The 24318-nt window shown below is 37.2% G+C and overlaps 1 protein-coding gene across 11 annotated transcripts in view; it reads right to left on the bottom strand.

Annotated features, from left to right (window-relative positions):
- Positions 1–24318, bottom strand: part of CACNA2D1 (calcium voltage-gated channel auxiliary subunit alpha2delta 1) — a 591296-nt gene that overhangs the window by 461246 nt on the left and 105732 nt on the right. For all 11 annotated transcript variants that reach the window (XM_066238152.1, XM_066238142.1, XM_066238148.1 and 8 more), the window contains exon 3: positions 13259–13375. In XM_066238152.1, the coding sequence (XP_066094249.1) occupies positions 13259–13375 (117 nt within the window). The remainder of the gene's footprint in view (positions 1–13258; positions 13376–24318) is intronic.

Here is a 24318-nt window from a genome sequence, read left to right as displayed (position 1 = left end):
TATCAAACATTCAAAGAAGACTTGGTTCCTATTCTACTCAAAGTCTTCCAAAAAATTGAAGAAGAAGCAATACTTCCAAACACATTTTATGAGGCCAACATAACCCTCATACCAAAACCTGGCAAGGATGGCACAAAGAAAGAAAACTACAGACCAATATCTCTAATGAATACAGATGCTAAAATACTAAACAAAATACTGGCAAACTGAATACAACAACATATTAAAAAAATAATACATCATGATCAAGTGGGATTCATCCCAGAATCTCAAGGATGGTTCAACATATGTAAAACGGTTAACGTAATACACCATATCAACAAAACAAAGAACAAAAACCACATGATCTTATCAATAGATGCAGAAAAGGCTTTTGATAAAATACAACACAATTTTATGTTTAAGACTCTCAACAAAATGGGTATAGAAGGAAAATATCTCAACATGATAAAGGCCATATATGATAAACCATCAGCCAACATCATATTAAACGGCATAAAACTGAGGACTTTCTATCTTAAATCAGGAACAAGACAGGGTTGTCCACTCTCTCCACTCTTATTCAACGTGTTGCTAGAAGTTCTGGCCAGAGCAATCAGACAAGACAAAGAAATAAAAGGCATCCATATCGGAAAAGAAGAAGTAAAGCTATCACTTTTTGCTGATGATATGATCCTATACATCGAAAACCCGAAGGACTCCACAAAAAGATTATTAGAAACAATAAACCAATACAGTAAGGTCGCAGGATACAAAATTAACATACAAAAGTCCATAGCCTTTCTATATGCCAACAATGAAATATTAGAAAACGAACTCAAAAAAATAATCCCCTTCACGATTGCAACAAAAAAAATAAAATACCTAGGAATAAACATAACAAAGAATGTAAAGGACCTATATAATGAAAATTACAAAGCATTGTTAAGGGAAATCGAAAAAGATACAATGAGATGGAAAAATATTCCTTGTTCTTGGATAGGAAGAATAAATATAATCAAGATGGCCATATTACCCAAAGCAATATACAAATTTAATGCAATTCCCATCAAAATCCCTATGAGATTTTTTAAAGAAATGGAACAAAAAATCATCAGATTTATATGGAACTATAAAAAACCCCGAATAGCCAAAACAATCCTAAGGAAAAAGAATGAAGCTGGGGGCATTACAATACCTGACTTTAAACTATATTATAGGGCCACGATAATCAAAACAGCATGGTATTGGCAAAAAAATAGACACTCAGACCAATGGAACAGAATAGAAAGCCCAGAAATAAAACCACATATATATGGTCAAATAATCTTTGATAAAGGGGCCAACAACACACAATGGAGAAAAGAAAGCCTCTTCAATAAATGGTGCTGGGAAAACTGGAAAGCCACATGCAAAAGAATGAAACTGGACTACAGTCTCTCTCCCTGTACAAAAATTAACTCAAAATGGATCAAAGATCTAAACATAAGACCTGAAACAATTAAGTACATAGAAGAAGACATAGGTACTCAACTCATGGACCTGGGTTTTAAAGAGCATTTTATGAATTTGACTCCAATGGCAAGAGAAGTGAAGGCAAAAATTAATGAATGGGACTACATCAGACTAAGAAGTTTTTGCTCAGCAAGAGAAACTGATAGCAAAATAAACAGAAAGCCAACTAAATGGGAAATGATATTTTCAAACAACAGCTCAGATAAGGGCCTAATATCCAAAATATACAAAGAACTCATAAAACTCAACAACAAACAAACAAACAATCCAATAAAAAAATGGGAAGAGGATATGAATAGACACTTCTCCCAGGAAGAAATACAAATGGCCAACAGATATATGAAAAGATGCTCATCTTCTTTAGCTATTAGAGAAATGCAAATCAAAACGGCAATGAGATACCACCTCACACCTGTTCGATTAGCTGTTATTAGCAAGTCGGGTAATAGCAAATGTTGGAGAGGCTGTGGAGAAAAAGGAACCCTCATACACTGTTGGTGGGAATGTAAAGTAGTACAACCATTATGGAAGAAAGTATGGTGGTTCCTCAAAAAACTGCAAATAGAACTACCTTATGACCCAGCAATCCCTCTACTGGGTATATATCCCCAAAACTCAGAAACATTGATACGTAAAGACACATGCAGCCCCATGTTTATTGCAGCATTGTTCACAGTGGCCAGGACATGGAAACAACCAAAAAGCCCATCAATAGATGACTGGATAAAGAAGATGTGGCACATATACACTATGGAATACTACTCAGCCATAAGAAATGATGACATCGGAACATTTACAGCAAAATGGTGGGATCTTGATAACATGATACGAAGCGAAATAAGTAAATCAGAAAAAACCAGGAACTGTATTATTCCATACGTAGGTGGGACATAATACTGAAACTAAGAGACATTGACAAGAGTGTGGTGGTTACGGGGGGAGGGGGGAATGGGAGAGGGATAGGGGGTGGGGAGGGGCACAAAGAAAACAAGATAGAAGGTGACAGAGGACAATCTGACTTTGGGTGGTGGGTATGCAACATAATTGAACGACAAGATAACCTGGACTTGTTATCTTTGAATATATGTATCCTGATTTATTGATGTCACCCCATTAAAAAAATAAAATTATAATAATAAAAAAAAAAAAAAAAAAAAAAAGAAATAATGACATCAGATCATTTACAGCAAAATGGTGGGATCTTGATAATATTATAAGGAGTGAAATAAGCAAATCAGAAAAAAACAAGAACTACATGATTCCATACATTGGTGGAACATAAAAATGAGACTAAGAGACATGGACAAGAGTGTGGTGGTTACCAAGGGTGGGGGGGGGGGGAGGGAAGACATGGGAGGGAGGGAGGAAGAGAGTTAGGGGGAGGGGGAGGGGCACAGAGAACTAGATAGAGGGTGACGGAGGACAATCTGACTTTGGGCGAGGGGTTTGCAACATAATTTGATGACAAAATAACCTAGACATGTTTTCTTTGAATATATGTACCCTGATTTATTAATGTCATCCCATTACCATTAATAAAAATTTATTAAAAAAAAGAAAAAAGAAAAAAAAAAAAAGAGTGTGCATGGCAAAAAAAAAAAAAAAAAAAGATTAAACAGAGAGTATGCACATTTTTCTCTGTGAAACAGAAATAGCACAATAGTTCATACTTTTTCAAAATAATTTTTTGTTTTTCTCTTCAACCTGAATAAACTTACCCTCAAGATAGATTGTGGATTAATGGTTAGGACACACATGCACATACACACACAATTTTTAGACAAATCTTTCAAATTCATATGTAGCTTAGCACCTCACTCACTATTAGAACATGAGGCTATTTCATATCTTCTGGTTTTTCCCAATGTTAGGAAGGCCCTAGGGGTTTTTTATCAGTCTTTTCACTTACCTATACAAGACTCCTTTCACTTTCCCTTACTCTGCTTCTGCGAATCTTCAGCATGGTCCTCAGAAACCCAATACCCCTTCATTCTTTGCATCTAAGATCAACTTTTACTTTACCAAGAAACAAGTGTTCCTCTGGTGTGACTTTCAAACTTTCTCTAACTACAAATTTAATCATCTTTATTCGTATTTAATATCCCTTCTGTCTCAAGTGAAAGATACCATCACCTTTTCGAAGATGTTATTTTTAAAGTTTATTTATTTATTTGTTTGGTTTAGAGAGAGGAAGGGAGAGACCGACAGATAGAAACATTGATATGTTCCTGTATGTGTCCTGACAGGACTGAACCTGCCATCTTCCCGTTAAGGGTGGGGCTCTAACCAACCGAGCTATCCATCCAGCCAGGGCAAAGATAAATTTCATAACTGATCTCAGTGCCTATATTTCAGGGATTACCCTTCAGCATTCAGATTTTTTTTCATGTTTTCACATTTAATAGATTCTTCCTCTTCTGTCTATAAAGCATGCCAAGTCCTCCATTCTCAAAAAAAAAAAAAAAGTCTTTAGTAGTACTCCATAGTTCTCTTTCACTGTCCTACCAAATCACTGAGAATGCAAATATTCTGTCAATCTTTCACTTCCCAATCACTCCTTTTAACTCTGTAGTCTTTATTCCATTCCAATGTATTCTAATGAATCAGTTCCTGCAAAAAGTAAATCAGTGATTCCTAAAATCCAAATAAAATGCATTTTAAAATTCTTTGAGTCTCTAAAGGATTTCACATTTCTTCCTGGATCTCTTTATCACTTCTTTGGACCTCGTTTTCTGATATTTCTTCCTTCATTTCTGAGTTAAACACTCTAGAAGTTAAGGCCAAGAATTTGCATTTTTAGCAAACTCTATAGGCATTGATGACAAACAGGAAAGAGAGTACTACTCGTCTCAAAGCTAAAGACACACTAACAAGTCAGTTAAACAATAAGCTATTCTTACAAAAAAAATTTAATAGTCATTTGAAAATAGTCATAATTTTTTTCCATTATCTATTCATAAACTGAATATCAAGGCTGAATTAAGAGTTGGGGCATATTACAGTATTTAAAGCTTCATAATAGATTGGAGCTGTTTTAATTAAACTTACCAGAAGAGCCAGAGGGAGACAGGATACACTCTAATTGGAAAAGTGTCACTAGAAAAATGTGATTATTATAACCTTGATCCTATTTTCTTTGAGCAAAATGTCTGGAGACCTTCATTAATTCAGCAGATCCCTTTGGCTGTGCTGGTTGTTGAACAATAAGACCACTTATTTAACTTACTTCCATTTTTCAGGAGGTAACATTAGAGGTTGGATTGATTTTTTTGAAAAGCTTTCTCCTATGAACTGTTCATTAGCTCTTGCTGATTTTTCAGCCTAGTGAAGGCAGAAATAAATGTTAGTACAATGTTAAATGATTGTTTCTTTTTCACTTCTAAACATTGTTTGACTTGAGATTGCTTCAGTATAATCCAACATGTCAGCAGGATAATGACCACATTGAGCCAATTTGTGAGACATAAGAATAGCAACAAAAATAGTAAGAAAAAGTCACTTAGAAAATATATCTTGGAAATAAAATAGTTGAAATTACCAGTGAGGAATTAGAGGAAAAAAGCTAGATTCATAGATAATATGTCCTAATATTAAATTCTACCACAACCTCATATAATCTATAAAAGTCTTGAACAAGAATTCTAGTTTCTGAGTTTCCTCATTTATAAAACAAATATGAACAGATGTTTAATGTGCCTATTTCACAGAATTTCTGTAAGAGCTTAATGCAATATCAAACATCAGAATCATAATATGTTTTTATACAGCCACAAAACCAAAACCAGGTTCTGGCCGGTTGGCTCAGCGGTAGAGCGTCGGCCTGGCGTGCAGGAGTCCCGGGTTCGATTCCCAGCCAGGGCACACAGGAGAAGCGCCCATCTGCTTCTCCACCCCTCCCTCTCTCCTTCCTCTCTGTCTCTCTCTTCCCCTCCCGCAGCCAAGGCTCCATTGGAGCAAAGTTGGCCCAGGCGCTGAGGATGGCTCCATGGCCTCTGCCTCAGGCGCTAGAATGGCTCTGGTCGCAACAGAACAGTGCCCCAGATGGGCAGAGCATCACCCCCTGGTGGGCATGCCAGGTGGATCCCAGTCAGGCGCATGCGGGAGTCTGTCTGTTGCCTCCCCGTTTCCAACTTCAGAAAAATACAAAAAAAAAAAACACCCAAAAATAATTAAGTACAAAATCTGTTTTGCTATAAAACAAGTGGTTTTACAGCAAAAGCAACTAATTTTTTTATGTTGATTTCTCTTTCAGCTCTTTGTAGGGTTGGTTGATGTACATCAAAAGATCACAGCACAATATGAGTGTGAATAAAAAGTCAAAATAAATGGTAAAATTGAAAAATAATAATGGTTAAAGAAGTTTTCAATTAAATATAAACATATATAAGATAAGCAAAAAGCAATAAAATAAGTTATTTCATTTTTAATCAACAGGCTATAAAGCACAGAATTAAAATTTTGAATTAATTTATTTATTTAGACAATTAAATTTAACAGGGTGACATTGGTCAATCAGAGTACATAGATTTAGAGAAAACAACTCCACATCATTTAGACAGTTGATTATGCTGTATCCCCATCACCCAAAGTCAAATTATCTTCCATCACCCTGTATTTGTTACTCTTTAAGCCCCTCCTACCTCCCTAACCCTTTCTCTCTCCTCTCTACCACTCTACCTGGTAACCACTGTACTTTTATCTATGTCCATGAGTCTCAATTTTGTGTTCCACCTATATATGGAATTATACAGTTCTTTGCTTTTTCTGATTTACTTATTTCACTCAGTATACTGCTATCAAGGTCCATCCATTTTGTTGTAAATGATCCGATGTCATTATTTCTTATGGCTGAGTAGTATTCCATAGTAAATATGTACCACATCTTCTTTATCCAATCATCTATTGAAGGGTATTTTGGCTGCTTCCATGTCTTGGCAACTGTAAACAATGCTGCAATGAACATGGGGCTGCATGTGTCTTTAGGTACCCATGTTTTCAAGTTTTGTGGGTATATTCCCAGTAGAGAAATTGCTGGATCATATTGTAGTACTATTCTTAATTTTTTGAGGAGTCACCATACTCTCTTCCATAATGGTTGCACTAATTTATATTCCCACCGACATGGAATGAGGGTTCCTTTTTCTCCACAGCCTCTCCAACACTTGTTATTATCTGTCTTGTTGATAATAGCTAATCCAACATGTGTGAGGTGGTATCTCATTGTAGTTTTGATTTGCATTTCTCTTATAACTAGTGAAGATGAGCATTTTTTCATATATCTGTTGGCCATTTGTATTTCTTCCTGAGAGAAGTGTCGGTTCGTGTCCTCTTATCATTTTTTTATTGGATTGTTTGCTTGTTTGTTGCTGATTTCTGAGAGTTCTTTATATATTTTGGATATTAGCCTCTTATCTGAGCTGTTGTTTGAATATATCATCTCCCATTTAGTTGGCTATTTGTTAGGTCTCAGGATACAAAATTAATATACAAAAGTCTATTGCCTTCTTATGTGCAAACAATAAAACCTTGGAAAAATAACTAAAAAAAATAATCCCGGCCCTGGCCAGTTGGCTCAGTGGTAGAGCGTCGGCCTGGCGTGCAGGAGTCCCGGGTTCTATTCCCAGCCAGGACACACAGGAGAAGCGCTCATCTGCTTCTACACCCCTCCCCCTCTCCTTCCTCTCTGTCTCTCTCTTCCCCTCCCGCAGCCAAGGCTCCATTGGAGCAAAGTTGGCCTGGGAACTGAGGATGGCTCTATGGCCTCTGCCTCAGGCGCTAGAATGGCCCTGGTTGCCACAGAGCAATGCCCCAGATGGGCAGAGCATCGCCACCTGGTGGGTATGCCAGGTGGATCCCGGTCAGTTGTATGTCTGTCTAACTGCCTCCCTGTTTCCAACTTCAGAAATATACAAAAAATAAAAAATATATATATAATCCCCTTTGCAGTTGCAACCAGAAAATAAAATACCTAGGAATAAACATAACAAAGAATGTAAAAGACCTAGACAGTGGTACTTTTGAGATACAAACAGACGAATATTCGAGGGTTTTGGAAAGATCACTACAACATTGTGATATGTTTATGCATTATTGACTTGGCATGGCAAGAGCTTACAAGAAGAACCTTGAACTTGGCATGGAAAAAGTTATGGCCTGATGTTGTTGCAGCAGGGACTTCGAAGGATTCAAACCAGAGACCGAGGTAGAAGCACTGGAGGAGATTGTGTCCCTCGAAAGTCAATGGGTCTGGAGGTAGATGAGGGTGATGTAAACAAGCTCCTCGAGGAACATGAGGAGGAACTCTCAACTGAGGAGTTGAAGGAGCTACAGATGATGCAACATAGGGAGCTTCTGCAAGAGATTAGTAGTGAGGAGGAGGTAGAGTTGGAGAAAGTGATTTCTACAAGTGAAATTAAAGACATGCTGACAACGTGGGAGAAGCTTTCAAATTTCATTGAAAAGAAACACCCAGAAAAAGTTTCAGCTGGTCGTGTTTCAGCACTTTTTTTTTTAATAAATAAATTTTTATTAATTTTAATGGGGTGACATCAGTAGATCAGGGTACATATATTCAAAGAAAACATGTCCAGGTTATCTTGTCATTCAATTATGTTGCATACCCTTCACCCAAAGTCAGATTGTCCTCTGTCACCCTCTATCTAGTTTTTTGGGGGCCCCTCCCCCTCCCACTCCCCCTCTCCCTTCTTCCCTCCCCCTGCCCCCCGTAACCACCACACTCTTGTCCATGTCTTTTACTCTCATTTAAGCACTTTTTAATGACACTTGTTTGTCACACTTCTGTAACATTTTAAAAGGCAGACAAAAGCAAACCTCTTTGGATAGATTTTTATTCAAAAGTCCTGCAAGTGAAAGTGCCAAAAGTGCAGCCAAAAAGGTAAAAACAGGTGATGATTAAATAAAAAATACGTAATGTTAAGCTTAAGTTAAGTTTAAAGTTAAGAAAGTGCATTTTTTTACAATTAAGTTTTTGTGGTTTCATTTTAAGTAAAGAAAGTGCAGTTTTAGTTTTGTTTAAAGTAAAGAAAATGCAGTTTTAGTTTACATTTAGTGTTAACACATCTACAATTTGTACCATCCTTAAACAAAAGGATGCCATCAAAAGCACAAATCCAGCGAAAAGAGCTACAATTCTACCCCAATTAAGGACAAATATCCATGAAGAAATGGAGAAGCTTCTGCTGATGTGGGTGAAAGAGGAAGAGCTGGCAGGAGATACAGTGATGGAGACTGTAATATGTGAAAAGGCACATATTATTTATGGCGACTTCAAGAAGAAACAAAGTGCAGTTTTAGTTTACGTGTGTCCACAGTGCCTGCACCCCTTCGTCCCTCCCTCCTCCTCGCCATTCACCTCCGTTAGCCGCACTCATCTGTCTCCAAGGTAAGAGTACATACAGTACTAAATAACATGTTTTTCTTTTATTTCATATATTTTGTTATGCATTGGTAAAGTATACATGTGTGTATCTTAATTAAAAACATGTCTTTTTTCATAATTTAGAATGGTTTGGGGATGTTTCACAGGGCTGGAATGAATTAAATCTATTTCAAGTTATTGTAAATGGGAGAAATTTGTTTGATATACAAATTGACTGACTTACGAGCTCAGTTACAGAACTAATTAAACTCATATCTCAAGGTACCACTGTATACTGAAAACCACAAAGCATTATTAAAGGAAATTTAAAAAGACACAATGAAATGGAAAAATATTTCTTGTTTGTAGATAGGAAGAATAAATATAGTTAAAATGGCCATATTACCTAAAGCAATATACAAATTTAATGCAATTCCCATCAAAATTTCAATGTCATTCTTTAAAGAAATGGAACAACAAATCATCAGGTTTCTATGGAACCATAAAAAAACTCAAATAACCAAAGTAATCCTAAGGAAAAAAAAATAAAGCTGGAAAAATTGCAATACCTGACTTCAAACTATACTACAGAGCCACGATAATCAAAACAGCATGGTACTGGCAGAAAAATAGACACACAGACCAATGGAACAGAATAGAGAACCCAGAAATAAAACCACATATATATGGTCAGATCATTTTTGATAAAGGAGCCAAAAACACACAATGGAGAAAAGAAAGCCTCTTGAATAAATGGTGTTGGGGAAATTGGAAAGTCACATGCAAAAGAATGAGACTTGACTATAGTTTGTCTCCTTGCAAAAAAATTAATTCAGAATGGATCAAAGACCTAAATATAAGATCTGAAACGCCTGGCGCAGTGGATAAAGCCTCAGACTGGGATGCGGACGATCCATATTAGAGACCCTGAGGTCACCAGTTTGAGTGCAGGCTCATCTGGTTTGAGCAAGGCTCATCAGCTTGAGCCCAAGGTCGCTAGCTCGAGCAAGGGGTCACTCGCTCTGCTGTAGCCACCTCCCCCCCCCAATCAAGGCACATATGAGAAAACAATAAATGAACAACTAAGGTGCCGCAAGGAAAAATTGATGCTTCTCATTTCTCTCCCTTCCTATCTGTCCCTATCTAACCCTCTGTCTGACTCTGTCACACACACACACACACAAAAAGACCTGAAACAATAAATTACATAGAAGAAAACATAGGTACTAAAAATCATGGACTTTGGCTGTAGAGAACATTTTATGAATTTGACCCCAAAGGCACGGGAAGTAAAGCAAAGATAAATGAATGGGATTACATCAAACTAAGATTAAAAATTTAATGTCCAAATATATAAAGTTAGTATATGTGTAGAATTGGGAATAAATATATTTTACCACTCATATTAAATAGTCTAATCTTAGAATGGAATTTAAATAACAATGTACAAATGAAATAAGCTTATTAAAGAATATATATAAAGCCACCCATGTTAATCTTAGTAAATATTAAACCCAGCTTGTTATCTAACTGTAATTATGATTTTATATTATCAATCTAGTAATAAAAGTTATGTATTCTGTAACAAATCAAACATATATAATCAATCCTACGCTTTCACTTCTGGCCAAGTGCTAATTACAGTTCAATAGCCTGTTCCCTTCCAGGAGCAAGAAACATTAACGCTGGGTATGAATCACAGATATCCAGTTGATACACATCAGGAGTTAACATTAGAGTCAAAAGAATATGCCCTCAGCCCCTCCTCTCTCTCCCACCATGCTGAGGTTTACAGTCTCGATTATCAGATAAGGCCAACAGGACAACCTGACCACAGGAACTCGGAGATACCAGTTTCACAAAAACAATAACTCTAGTTTATGCGTTCCTTGCTAGCTTCAATTCCAAATACAAGGCCGAGAAGACCATGAAAATAAGAAAGCCCCTTTCTCACGAGAAACTGCATTTCTCCCCTCCCTTTAGGAATTCTCCCCCTCTCAAATTACCGAGTTTCCTATATAATCAGACCAAGGAGTCAGAGCTGTCATGATGGGTTTTTGAGAACAAGAGTTTCCCCATCTTCTCGGGCAGCCAGCTCTTGAATAAACCTCTTTCTTTTTCACCAGCACTTGTCATGAATATTGGCTCTTTGTGTCACGCAGGCAATCAAACCTGTGTTCCGTAACACATACAGGCATAATAAAATTGGTCACGAACCAAATATTCCAAAGGACCCTCCTATTACATGACAAGGTACTTGAGATTTTAAGAAACATAAAGATTTATAATTTCCCAAAAGATAAAGGGATATTTCTGTGCCGAAATATATATAATATAGTAAGGAAAACTCTGACCTACGAATGATAAGTGATCAGGAAATTCAGAGTTGTCTGAGACAAATACCTGTAACAGTGCTGAGATTTGTCGAATAAAAAGAGCAAAACTTAAACTCAGGTATTATATCTAACAAAAGATGTATACACACTTTATGCAGAAGATTTTAAACTTATGAATGGCATAAAAGTTTGCTAAATGAAAACAATATCATGATTATAAATAGAAAGACAAATATCATAGTGATATCAGTTCTTCCCAATTTGGTCTGAGTCCGTCCAATACTAATCAAAATCCCAGTAGAGATTTCCTTGAATAATGACATGCTGAATCTAAAATTTAGATAAAATGTAAAAGTTTAAGAACACTATGAAGTTCAAAATCCTTCTGAAGAAGAATATGGTGAGAAACTGGCCTATAAGACATCTAGATTGATAATTGATGCTCACTGGGGTAAAACAATCTATTTAATAAACAGCCCTGGGAAAACTGGCTAGAACAAATTTAATTTGAATATGCGTTGTCTGAAATTACACACAGATATTGGCTGCAGGTAGATTAAATAAATCTAAAAGACCCAAAACCTTTAAAATAAAATATATAAAATTATATTTATAACCTAAGGATAAGGAAGGATTTCTTAAACAAAACACACACTCAAATGTGCTAGTATTTTTTTAAAGTTGACTTCACCACATTAAAATTAAAAATTTATTTTATCAAAATACACTATAAAGACAATGAAAAGACAAATCACAATGTGGAAAAAAATTTACATCATGCATAACAAATGAACTACCATCAACAATATACAGGGGTGGGAAAAAGTAGGTTAACAGTTGTAATACATAAATAACGCAATAATTGATAAACAATAATATAGGAATAAACTTTTGTGTAAGCTTACTTTTGCCAAACCCTGTGCAACCTACAAGTCAACTAAAAAATAAAAGTGTGCAAAAAATCTAAACAAATATTTCACTGGAGAGAAGATAGGAATGGTGAATGGATATGAAACAAGATGTTTATCCCATCAGGAGTAAGCAGAAGTGCCACTTCCCACTCATTTGATCGCCTATAATTAAGAAATCCGGCATTGCCACCATGGGGACCCACATATTGCTAGTGTAGGTTGAAAGTGATAAAAATATTTTTGGAAAACCATTGTCATATTTTTGTAAAGCCGATTTTTTTGAACCCCCTACAGCTGAATAATTCTGTTGACCCCACAGATATTCTGTACATGGGAACCAAGAAACTCGTTCAGGAAAACTTGGCAGCATCTGGAAATAATCCAAGTAATAATTTACCAACAGAGAAAAAATGAATAAATTGAGATACATCATCATAAAGTAATACTTAATTGTGAATAAAAATGAATTAAAGCTAAGTACAAACATCCAGATAAATCGAACAAACATAATGGTGATGAAACAAAGTTGCTGAGAATAATGTGATTTTAATAAAGCTGAAAAACAAGCAAGCTAGCAAATATCTTGTTTAGCAAAACATTTATGTGAGGCACAACTGTTTTTAACAAGCAAAGAAATACACTGCTCACAAAAATTAGGGAATATTTTATCACTTCATACTCATTTTTGAAATATCCCTAATTTTTGTGAGCAGTGTAGGTAATCAAATATCTAGTACTGGCCACCTCTGGCAGGAGGACAGGTGAGGGGAAAGAGAGACCACAAAGGCAGCTTGTAGGGTCCTGGCAATATTTATGGGTTTTATGTTGTATGATAAACTTAAACATTGTTATTATGCATCATGACTTGCATAGATATAAACATATTAATGTATCAACTAAAGACACTATTCTGGTACATTAAAATCACCTAACATAAAAAATATACTAATTATTGGAAAGAACATATATGATTATTTTAGATTCACAATGAAATCATGATATCTCACCTTTCATGAATATATTAGAGAATAGTTTCCATGGTAAAGAAAGTATACTAAAGAAAACTTTCAAATAAAGCACGAAAAATAATCAGAAAGTAATGGAAAATAGTAAAATGAGCAGACCCAATTTAAACTCACCACCAGGGCTTTAGATCGGTTGCTTAGAAGTTTTTCAATATCCCTGGCTGCAATTCCCACCAGATAGCGTGCATTATTTGCTTCCACGGTATACAAATCTTGGTATTTCTCATAAATCTGTGTGAAAGCAAAAGAAAATTACTAAGAACAATAAATGCTTATTTGGCACATAAGTTTACAAAAAACCCACCCTTTTCTTTCCTTACCTTGATCTTTTCAGTTTAGGTATGTATACGTATACGTATATGTATATATATACGAATATGTATATGAATATGTATGTGTATGTATATGTATGTGTATGTGTATGTGCATGCGTATGTGTATATATATATGTATGTATATGTATGTGTGTATGTATATGTATATGTATGTATATATATGTTTGCTATAAGACCACCAGCTCGCCAAAATACTTATGTCAACAGGCTGTAAAACATCTTATACAACAATGGCTTCTATAGGTAATTTTTTTACTTGAAATCGTATCTCCAACCTCAAAACCTGGTATTAACTGCCATTAGCATTTTAACGAAAAAGGTAAACCATTTTCAAAAACAGGAGAACTGAAGTAGAGGAGGTCAAACTGGAGGATGTGTGTAGTTAATGAAGGTAGAAGAGAAGCAGAAATGATGATGTACTGAGAGACACTTCTCACAGTTTTCCCTCACTGCAAACACTGAGGCTAAAGCATTCACTGCTAAAGCTCATGAAATGAGAGAAAGAGAGAGAGAATGAATGAATGAATGAATGAGTGAATGAATGAATAATTATAAAGCTCCCATTAAGGTTCACACAGGTGACAGAGGCAGGGAGCTTCATTTCACAAAGAAGTATTTGATGGTCATGGAGGTCCACATTAAAGCTTAGTTAAAACTGTAACAATGTAAATATATGTATTATCAAATTGAATGTTTTGCCTTGTTTTTAAATCATTGAATCAAACTACAGTGTGTCAGTAAAGTCATGGTGCACTTTTGACCGGTCACAGAAAAGCAACAAAAGAAGATAGAAATGTGAAATCTGTACAAAGTAAAAGGAAAACCCTCCCAGTTTCTGTAGGATGATGTGGCAGCATGTGCGCATGCGCAGATGATGACGTAACACCGTGTATGCAGCAGAGCAGCCCACGGCCATGCCAGTCGAAATGTGGATGGTACAGAGGAAAGTTCAGTATGTTCTGTGGCTCGTTAAATTACAATCCATGACCAAAGTGCACCGTGAATATCGGTGCATTTATAACGAAGCACCACCACATAGGAATAACATTACTCGGTGGGATAAGCAGTTGAAGGAAACCAGCAGTTTGGTGGAGAAACCCCGTTCTGGTAGGCCATCGGTCAGTGATGAGTCTGTAGAGGCTATACGGGATAGCTACCTAAGGAGCCCTAAAAAATCTGTGCATGAGGCCCTGGCCGGTTGGCTCAGCAGTAGAGCGTCGGCCTGGCGTGCAGGGGACCCGGGTTCGATTCCCGGCCAGGGCACAGAGGAGAAGCGCCCATTTGCTTCTCCACCCCCCACCCCCTCCTTCCTCTCTGTCTCTCTCTTCCCCTCCCGCGGGATGGCTCCTTGGCCTCTGCCCCAGGCGCTAGAGTGGCTCTGGTCGCGGCAGAGCGACGCCCCAGAGAGGCAGAGCATCGCTCCCTGGTGGGCAGAGCATCGCCCCTGGTGGGCGTGCCGAGTGGATCCCGGTCGGGCGCATGCGGGAGTCTGTCTGACTGTCTCTCCCCGTTTCCAGCTTCAGAAAAATACAAAAATACAAAAAAAAAAAAAAAATATATATATATATATATATATATCTGTGCATGAGCCCACATCAAACTGCACTGAATAGGTATGAAACTAGGAGAGTTTTCCTTTTATTTGGTGCAGATTTCACATTTCTATGATCTTTTGTTGCTTTTCTGTGACCGGTCAAAAGTGCACCATGACTTTACGGACACACCGTATATTATAAGTATGGTAGGCGACCAAACAAAAACTCAACTACATTTACAGCTCACATCAGTGTCAAGGAAAAGTGTTTCCCTCGAGTGGCATCAGATGCACTGGTTTGCAGAGCCTGTACACTCCTGGTGGGAGAGGATGAATCAATGAAGGGGGTGGGGAACCAGCCACCATGTTTGTGGCTGGAGGGATGAGCAGAAGGAGGAAATCCCTATGCATCCAACAGATGGGTTGCACATGCATGACTAAACCATCTCTGAAAGCCAAGGTCTGGCAGTTTTTTACCAGCTTATGAGAAGAGAATCCAGGCACATGCAAGAACCAGTTCAACACTGTTTCTCTGGCACAAATCTAGCATTCTGTACTACCAACAGGTTCTATAGCCCTGTCCTAGCTGAGCATGGATGCTACTGGTGAACACTGGTTTCAGATAGACACGGATACAGATGCTAACACTTATTTATAACAGAGTATGTTAATTTGACAAAGTTATTTTAAGCAATAAAAATCAATAGTTTTAAAAGATTTAAATCACTTTTACTCCTAAAATTATTTCATTTATCCAAGCTATGAGGTTTTTCTCACACTTGTCTAAATTTTGACCTTGTCAGTTTTCATTTCAACTAATCAAGCTACAGTCACTTAGTCATATACAATCCCGATATTTAGTTCCATCCAGGATTCCTGCCTGGTGCAGACTGCTTTGCTTTCTTCTGTGGGCAGATTATCGACTTCTATATTAAACACCCAGGTTATCCGTGATGAAATCCATCCAACTCAAGGCTCTCTCTTTCATTGCAGCCTAAGATGACATCCAGGAACATGACATCCTAAATAGATTAATTGATCAGGATACAAAAAGATAAACCTCAACATCACTTTAATTGATCCAGGATATTTAGTTCTTTGCAGTAAAACCAATATAGCTAATTAGTATGAAAGGCAGAAATGCTTAGAACCATTAATATCTGGTTCCTTTCTACATGAAGTCCCATCTCCTTCCTGTGGCACAGAGACTACAATATAATTCAGAGTTGGTGATGATTAGTTCAGGATGCACAGTCTGTACTCGGCCTTAGGTACTATAAATAATGTGATTTATTAAGTCACTACCTACAAATGCCAGACACAGTATAGGTACTTTAAAGAATGAATGGATTATAAAGCAGAAAAAAGAACTGAATTGAGTTCAAGTATATACTTATTCTCTCAAATATATATATAAACTATAATCTCAAATTTTGCTTGTAGGGTAATTTCTAAATTCTTAGAAAATAAAAAAGCTCTAGCTTGCAAAAATTTTTTAAATGTAGTTAAAGAAGTTTAAGTCTCAAACCCCAAAGTAAATATCCTACTGTCTTTTTTACATATAAAACATTTGAAATGTTTTCTTGGTAATAAAAAAAAATTCAAACCATATAAATACCCCACCCACCAAAATAACTAACTCTTGCTCTGGTTTTAAGACTACAATAGTTTTTGTTGTACGAAGTATTGAGCAGGCTCTCAAAAATCTACTGGAATATGTTTTGCAAACACTTCTCAGAGTAGAAAGTTTCACATGGCTTTTTAACGTTATATATTTTCATAATGTACATAAATTTATATATTTTCCACCACTAAAATAAACCACATTTCTACAAAATTTAACATGTTAACAATGATTATTTTCAGGAGTCTTTATTATTTCTTTTCCTCTTGCTAGCATTTTTTTCTTTCCTTACCTGCTTTAGCATTTCAACCCATGTCTTTTCTGAAAGAAAAACATCCTGGTGGAAATAATGAGTGTTTGGCAGAAGACCGAACTCCATTCAGATCACACCGGCTCCGCACACGCCCTGGGAACTGGCTTCCATAGACAGAACTCCCTTCAGATCACACTAGCTCCGCACACGCTCTGGGACACCGGCTTCCATAGACAGAACTCCCTTCAGATCACACCAGCTCCACACATGCTCTGGGACACTGGCTTCCACAGACAGAACTCCCTTCAGATCACACCAGCTCCGCACACGCTCTGGAACACTGGCTTCCATAGACAGAACTCCCTTCAGATCACACCAGCTCCGCACACGCCCTGGGAACTGGCTTCCATAGACAGAACTCCCTTCAGATCACACCAGCTCCGCACACGCTCTGGGACACTGGCTTCCACAGACAGAACTCCCTTCAGATCACACCAGCTCCGCACACGCTCTGGGACACTGGCTTCCACAGACAGAACTCCCTTCAGATCACACCAGCTCCGCACACGCTCTGGGACACCGGTTTCCATAGACAGAACTCCCTTCAGATCACATCAGCTCCGCACACGCTCTGGGACACTGGCTTCCACAGACAGAACTCCCTTCAGATCACACCAGCTCCGCACACGCTCTGGGACACTGGCTTCCACAGACAGAACTCCCTTCAGATCACACCAGCTCCGCACACGCTCTGGGACACCGGCTTCCATAGACAGAACTCCCTTCAGATCACACCAGCTCCGCACACGCCCTGGGACACTGGCTTCCATAGACAGAACTCCCTTCAGATCACACCAGCTCCGCACACGCCCTGGGACACTGGCTTCCATAGACAGAACTCCATTCAGATCACATCAGCTCCGCACACGCTCTGGGACACTGGCTTCCGTTCCTTCTGCTGGAAAGAACGCAGCACCTGCAGAGGCTCCTGGGCAGAATGCTGTTTCCTCCTGACTGACACAGGAACATGTCTTAATTTTTCTTACTGTTCAAGTCCTCTCCTGCCACCCTTGACACAAGTTTTGACAAAAGAGTATTTGTTGCCAGTATATGCTTTCTTATAATCCTAATTAACTGGCTCTAATGCACTTTCACTATTGCATTAACAGACAAGCTTCATGGTTATGACAACAGAGGAGATGCTTTTCCTACCTTTTTCACTGAAACTTCTTTCTAAGTCTCTTTGCTCTAATTAAGTTCATGGTTTCTAGATAAACTTCAGAATAAAACATTTAACATAACCTCCAATGTAATATCTAAAAAGTGGCACCACTGATTGATCTAATAAATATACCTAAGAAAGGTTTCAGAAGTCATAATACTTGCTTTGTGCCATTAATTATGCCACAGAATAATACAGATACCCTAGAGATGCTCACGGAAGCTGAATGTGCTTCCAAGTTTTGAACAATGTAGATTATGTTAGCACTCACGTTCAGGCAGCATCCCTATACCACTCACTTTAAGAAACCTAAAAGAATTCATTCAATTAACCATTGTATTAGTGTGAACACTGGGATTCAAGCTTTGGGATATTAGAGTGGAGGAAAATTCAGTCCCGTTTTCACATCATAAAAGAAACCACTGTCCAGACTAGCAGAAGGGGGGTGGTAACGAGGCATGGTGAGGCAAAGTGAATCTGCAACAGCATCTGGGGATCGCCCTTGGCTTCAGCAGGATGCAGGGAAACAGAACAGCCCCTTGAGATGAGCGAGAAATGTAGCTGAGAATTAAGGGTCAGGATGTTTGCTAGGAGACTGCCCTCAGGGTAGGATCAGGGGATCCCAATATAGAGATTGAAGGATGGACAGTGGCAAGCAGAGGTCCAGCTGGAGAACGACGGTGGCAAGTGCCCAGAGCTGAGGGCCCCTGAGCAGGAGGAGGACAGTGACCCGGTTCTCAGCAGCAATCACAGAGAGCAAACACGCTAGACATTCTGTCACACTAGTTTCCCTTTGCACCCAGATGCCGAGGAGCAAACTCAAGAACATTATAGAATACTGAAGGGAAGTCGGAAACTGAAATATATTAAAATCTATAATGGACCACAAAAGCCTCTTTTGAACTGGAAAAAAAAAAAGAAACTAAAACTAAAATCTTGAAATGGTGAAACTAATATTTTTCCTCTCTTGGGAGAGATCACGGCAGCACATGAGGAAGTTAAGCTCTCTAAAGAGAAACACAGTTAAATTTATATTAAAGCTGCAATATGTAAATTGTGACCACTCCTTCCTTTAATATTTGTACATTTATTCCTTCCTATGAAACTGGTCCTGCACAAGCAGTGAAGACTCCTACCATTCCTCTGGCCATCTTTCTGTGGAATGTGTCCCCTTCGACAGTTGCAGATGAAAGAGAAGCCTTAGGAGTTTCCTTATAAATAAGTAGCAGTGTTCTAATGTAGGACCTTGACATTGGCCCTTGCTTAACTGTATTAAGACATACTAAACCTGCAAGCAGAGAACATCTGAATCAGGGCCCTGTAAGGAAGGAGGAAGTACGAAGATCTGTATAAACAATAGTGCATTGAGCCAGTCAGATTCTCTGGCCATTGGACAACAGTGGACGAACCAAGGGCAGAAGCAGCAGAAGTAGAAGCAGCAGTGAAAAGACTAGTGAGAGAAAGATGGAATTCACACTGCGGGATGGAAGTGAGGATGGCTGTGGGAGGCAACGTAAAGGCCTCCCAGAGACACCCACGAGCTAATACCCAGAATCTGAGAATATGCTGTTACATGGCAAATGGGAATTAAGTTCGCAGATGGAATGAAGTTTTGCTAATCATCTGAACTTAAAATAAGATTAACCTGGATTGTTCAGGTGAGTTTAATGTAATCACAAGAGTCCTTAAAAATGGACAAGGAAATATGACTATGCAAGAGGAAGGCAGAAAGAGAGAAGTGTGAAAAGAGAGTTTCAAGAAGAGAGATTTTTGCCTTTTTTGTCCACTGGTACAGCCCAGCACATCACAAGAGTGCCTGCACGTAGCAGGCACTCGATAATATTGATGGCATAAATTAGCGAAAGGACACAGATGCTGGTTACGCATCAGGCTTTACTAGGACTGGGAATGCTGACTTAACAAGTTCTTTGTATTTTAAAATCAATATTTATTTTGAACCTAAAAACAAGGCTATGTTGCCTGACCTGTGGTGGCACAGTGGATAAAGCGTCGACCTGGAAATGCTGAGGTCCCCAGTTCAAAACCCTGGGCTTGCCTGGTCAAGGCACATATGGGAGTTGATGCTTCCAGCTCCTCCCCGCTTCTCTCTCTCTGTCTCTCCTCTCTCTCTCTACCTGTCTCTCTCTCCTCTCTCTCTCTGTCTCTCTCTCTCTGCCTCTCTCTCTCCTCTCTAAAAATGAATAAAAAAAGTTTTTTTTTAAAAAACAAGGCTATGTAAGGTGTTATAGAGTTACATAATGAAATATAAATACAACAGGAAAATGATAATTAGATTAAATACATACAACAGGGTAATGGTCAATATGAAGAATATTACTGTTTCAATAAAGTACAGAAAATTGTGCCATCAGAATTCAGAAGAAAGTAAAATCACATGGGTTATGATAGCCCAAAAAAGGGATTATAGCTACACACTGGAATAAACATGCATAAATAAAAAAGGGAGAAAATCAGAACATGTGTAAAACAAGAAAATATTAGAAAATAAAGACTGAAAGCTAGTACTGTAATTGGGACATTATTATGACGAGGTATAAAATCACCTTATGTTGTCAACTCCAAAGTAATTTAGACTAAAAATACCTAGTTCAGAACTTTTGGTGTCTATTACAACAATTAGTACATACAAAAAATTCAAAATATAATGTAGGCTTGTTTATTATAAGTGGCATCCATCCAAATATATATATATACAAACACACACACTGATATATTTATACACATATACACATGTACAATTTATCATAATCTCAAATTTACAGTGTATACTGTTCCAAAGACAACAACATCAAACTAGAATTAGATAAAAATCCAGAGTACAATAACATTTGTCCTATTCCTTCCATTCTCTTTATCTGATAAGCTATAAATCCTTGGCTGAGAAAGTATCATGTTTCAAATGGGACAGTATTTTTAGGAAGAATACTGAGGAACAATGAAGTCAGAACTGATGAATCTTCCAGAGTACAGTCCCTCATTATGCCAGTTCACTTTTCGTGGTCTTACTTTATCGTGGATTTTGAAATTGTATATATCTAATTTTGTATCGCAGATTTTTCACTATATTGTGAGATTTTGCGGTATATAAGTATTTTTATATATCTATTATTTTAATTTTGTGGTAAAATAAGCAAAATAAGTGTGGGAAAGGTTTATAAGCGTGTGGAGAAGATTTATAAAGCCTTAAAATATATATAAATAATAAAATAAATATAAGGTCGCTACTTCATGAATTTTCACCTATCCCGGGGGTTCTGGAACCCAACCCCCTCAATAGACAAGGGACCACTGTATATGCTACTTATAATAGTTCAGGAATTTAATGATGACACTTTTAAGCAACATATTTAAGGTGCAAGAAGGAACAAAATAGGGTAAAACCATAAACACGCCTGTTCACTTTCCTCATACTACACATAGAAATAGGTGATCATATTTAACCAGAAATATAAGTGGAATACTAGCGGTCATTCTTGGAATTAGAGAAATTAAATAAGGTGGGCATAAAAATGATTAATAGCAAGAATTTAGTTTTAAAGTTGGAGACATTTTACATATAAAAAATTATAAGTTTATCTTTAAGAATACTCAGATTAAAAACAAAAAAAAATTAAGACATACATAATAAGAAGCTATCTACTTGTTTTATTTTATTATTTTTATTCCAGGGAAAACTTAATAACCTTGCCTATTTCTCTTTATTTTTTGCATATCTGGAACTATATATAAATCAACATGTATTTTGACAAGAAACTTCATGTGCAATTTAAAGTGGAAGAGATCATACTTGATTCTATTACAACTAAATTAAAAAATAATTAATTTAAGGCTGAGTGAGCTGCTGCTGGTTTAACATCCCTAACAACCTAAATTTATTTCACTGCTAACAAAAGAATTTTAAAATGCAGCACAGTTTAATTTGCCCTTAACTATCTTAGTAGCAAAGGCCTTTGCTAAACAAAAATTGCTACCTATCAATACTGATGTGTAATTTTACAAATTTATATCACTTAAGGAGTTTTCACACATGTATTCTTGCCTCAAATTCTTGTCTTTCTTAAGTTTTTCAACCTCAGTGATATTGACATTTTTACCAGATCATTCTTTGTTGGGGTGTGATGTCCTGTGCATTATAGCAATGTTTGGCGGCATCTTTGGCCTCTACACACTAGATGCCAGTAGCATTCAAGCCCACACCCAGTTGTGACAATAATAAATGTTTCCAAGCATTGACAAATGTCTTTTAGGGTACAAAATTGCTCCTGGCTGAGAACCACTGTTCTCTATATAAAGACATTAAGATGCCTTCAAGGGAAAAAAAATGAGAAGCTATGTGTTGCATATCAAGAGCGTGCAGTAGCAAATAATGGTCCTTTATGCTGTTCATCTTCATTGTGAAGAAACTAACACTTGGCTATATCACTTCCATGAGGTTTTAGCTTCCCTCCTTCTGAAGCTCAGAAACAAGAAGAGAGTACAGCCACTATCACTTTCACTGTAATTACAATTGCAAAGCCAACAGATTGCTACTTAGAAAAACAACAAATAAAAATTCATCCCTCAAATACCAGCATAATTTCAGAAACTGTTATTGATTGAAAGTGGAACAGATTGGTAAGGTTAAAAAGAAACACACATTTTAATCGCCTTTCACTATTAACGTTTGTGAACAGATTTTACTTCATTTAAAAAACTGTTAATAAAACATTGAAAGTCATCATAGATTAGAAAGCCCCTTAAAGTTTATTTTATTTTGTATCTTTGAAAATAAATGTCATGGCCCTGGCCAGTTTGTTCACTGGTAGAGCATTGGCCCAGTGTGTGTATGTTCCAGGTTCAATTTCCCATCAGTGCACACAGGAAAAGTACCCTTCTGCTTTTCAACCCTTCCCTCTCTCTCTCTTCTCTCTCTCTCCCCCCACCTTTTACTGCAGCCATGGCTCGATTGGAGCAAGTTGTCCTGGGCACTGAAGATGGCTCCATGGCCTCTGCCTCAGGCACTAAGAAGAGCTCAGTTGCTAAGCAATGGAGCAATGCCTCAGATGGGCAGAGCATCGCCCCCTAGTGGGCTTGCCAGGTGGATCCCAATTGGGGCACATGTGGGAGTCTGTCTCTGCCTCCCCTTCTCTCACTGAATAAAAACAAAGAAAGAAAGAAAGAAAAAGAAAAGAAGAAAATGAATGTCATTAACCACAGCTTTAAAAAAAATAAAAAGAAAGCAACCAGCTTCTTTAAAATTGCAAGTGTTTAGGTAAAGGGAGAGAGAGAGCCCATAGTCTCTGTTGATAATATATTCTTCAATCAAAATAGATTTCTATTTGGGGGGGGGCTGTATTTTTCCCTAAAATAATAATCTTGATTTGTCTATATTATTATGGTAACTAGTTACAACTTGTCATGGTTGGAGAAAGTAAGGGAACTCTGAACAAAACCAGAGCATGTGAAATAAGTAAGCTATATTTGAAAAGTAAGAATGTTACTTTTATAACCTAGTTATACATTTAAAAAATAATTATATTATTTTTAAAGTGATATGAATACAAAGCTACATTTTAAAGAGAAATAAGCATTATCTCTTTCATAGCATTTGTTATTGCTATCACACCACACTTTATATTCCTTTTACTCCTACATTTCTGTGAAAAAAGCAGTGTTACTATGTATCTCACTTGACAAGCAGGTAAAGTGAAAGTTACTATTATCCAGCTATTAGCAGCATTCCCTAGAGAAGAAAAAAAGATTCCCACTCCTACTTTTCCCTCTGCATCTTGCTAATTCCCTAGTCAGAATCACCAATGGTTAATTATGCTCTGCTTTAAAGTACCTTCTTTTGCAAATAAATTGATATATTAAACTCCTTATCGCCTAGAAAATGAACATTCTATTTACATAAAATGACGTGACCACAATGTCAAAAAAAAGGACTCAGTCTAAAAATCCCATGGTTACTAATAAAAGTCTTCGCTCAAAACCGTTGTGTAAACACTAAATTAAGAGAACTAAATGCTCAATATTTAGACAAGTTTAATATCTACACCTTTGAGAGAATATTGAAATATGTAAATATTTTAACAGTAACTTTAATGTGAAATCATAATGATGAGTTAAAGCAAGGAACTTCTATTATGATGCCATAGCAGAAGGATTTTACCTTAAAAAATAAACTTCCAGATTAAAAAAGAAAG

The sequence above is a fragment of the Saccopteryx bilineata genome, chromosome 7, assembly GCF_036850765.1.
Source record: "Saccopteryx bilineata isolate mSacBil1 chromosome 7, mSacBil1_pri_phased_curated, whole genome shotgun sequence".
In the NCBI taxonomy this organism is placed as follows: domain Eukaryota; kingdom Metazoa; phylum Chordata; class Mammalia; order Chiroptera; family Emballonuridae; genus Saccopteryx; species Saccopteryx bilineata.
This window is presented reverse-complemented; position numbering and strand designations above follow the sequence as displayed.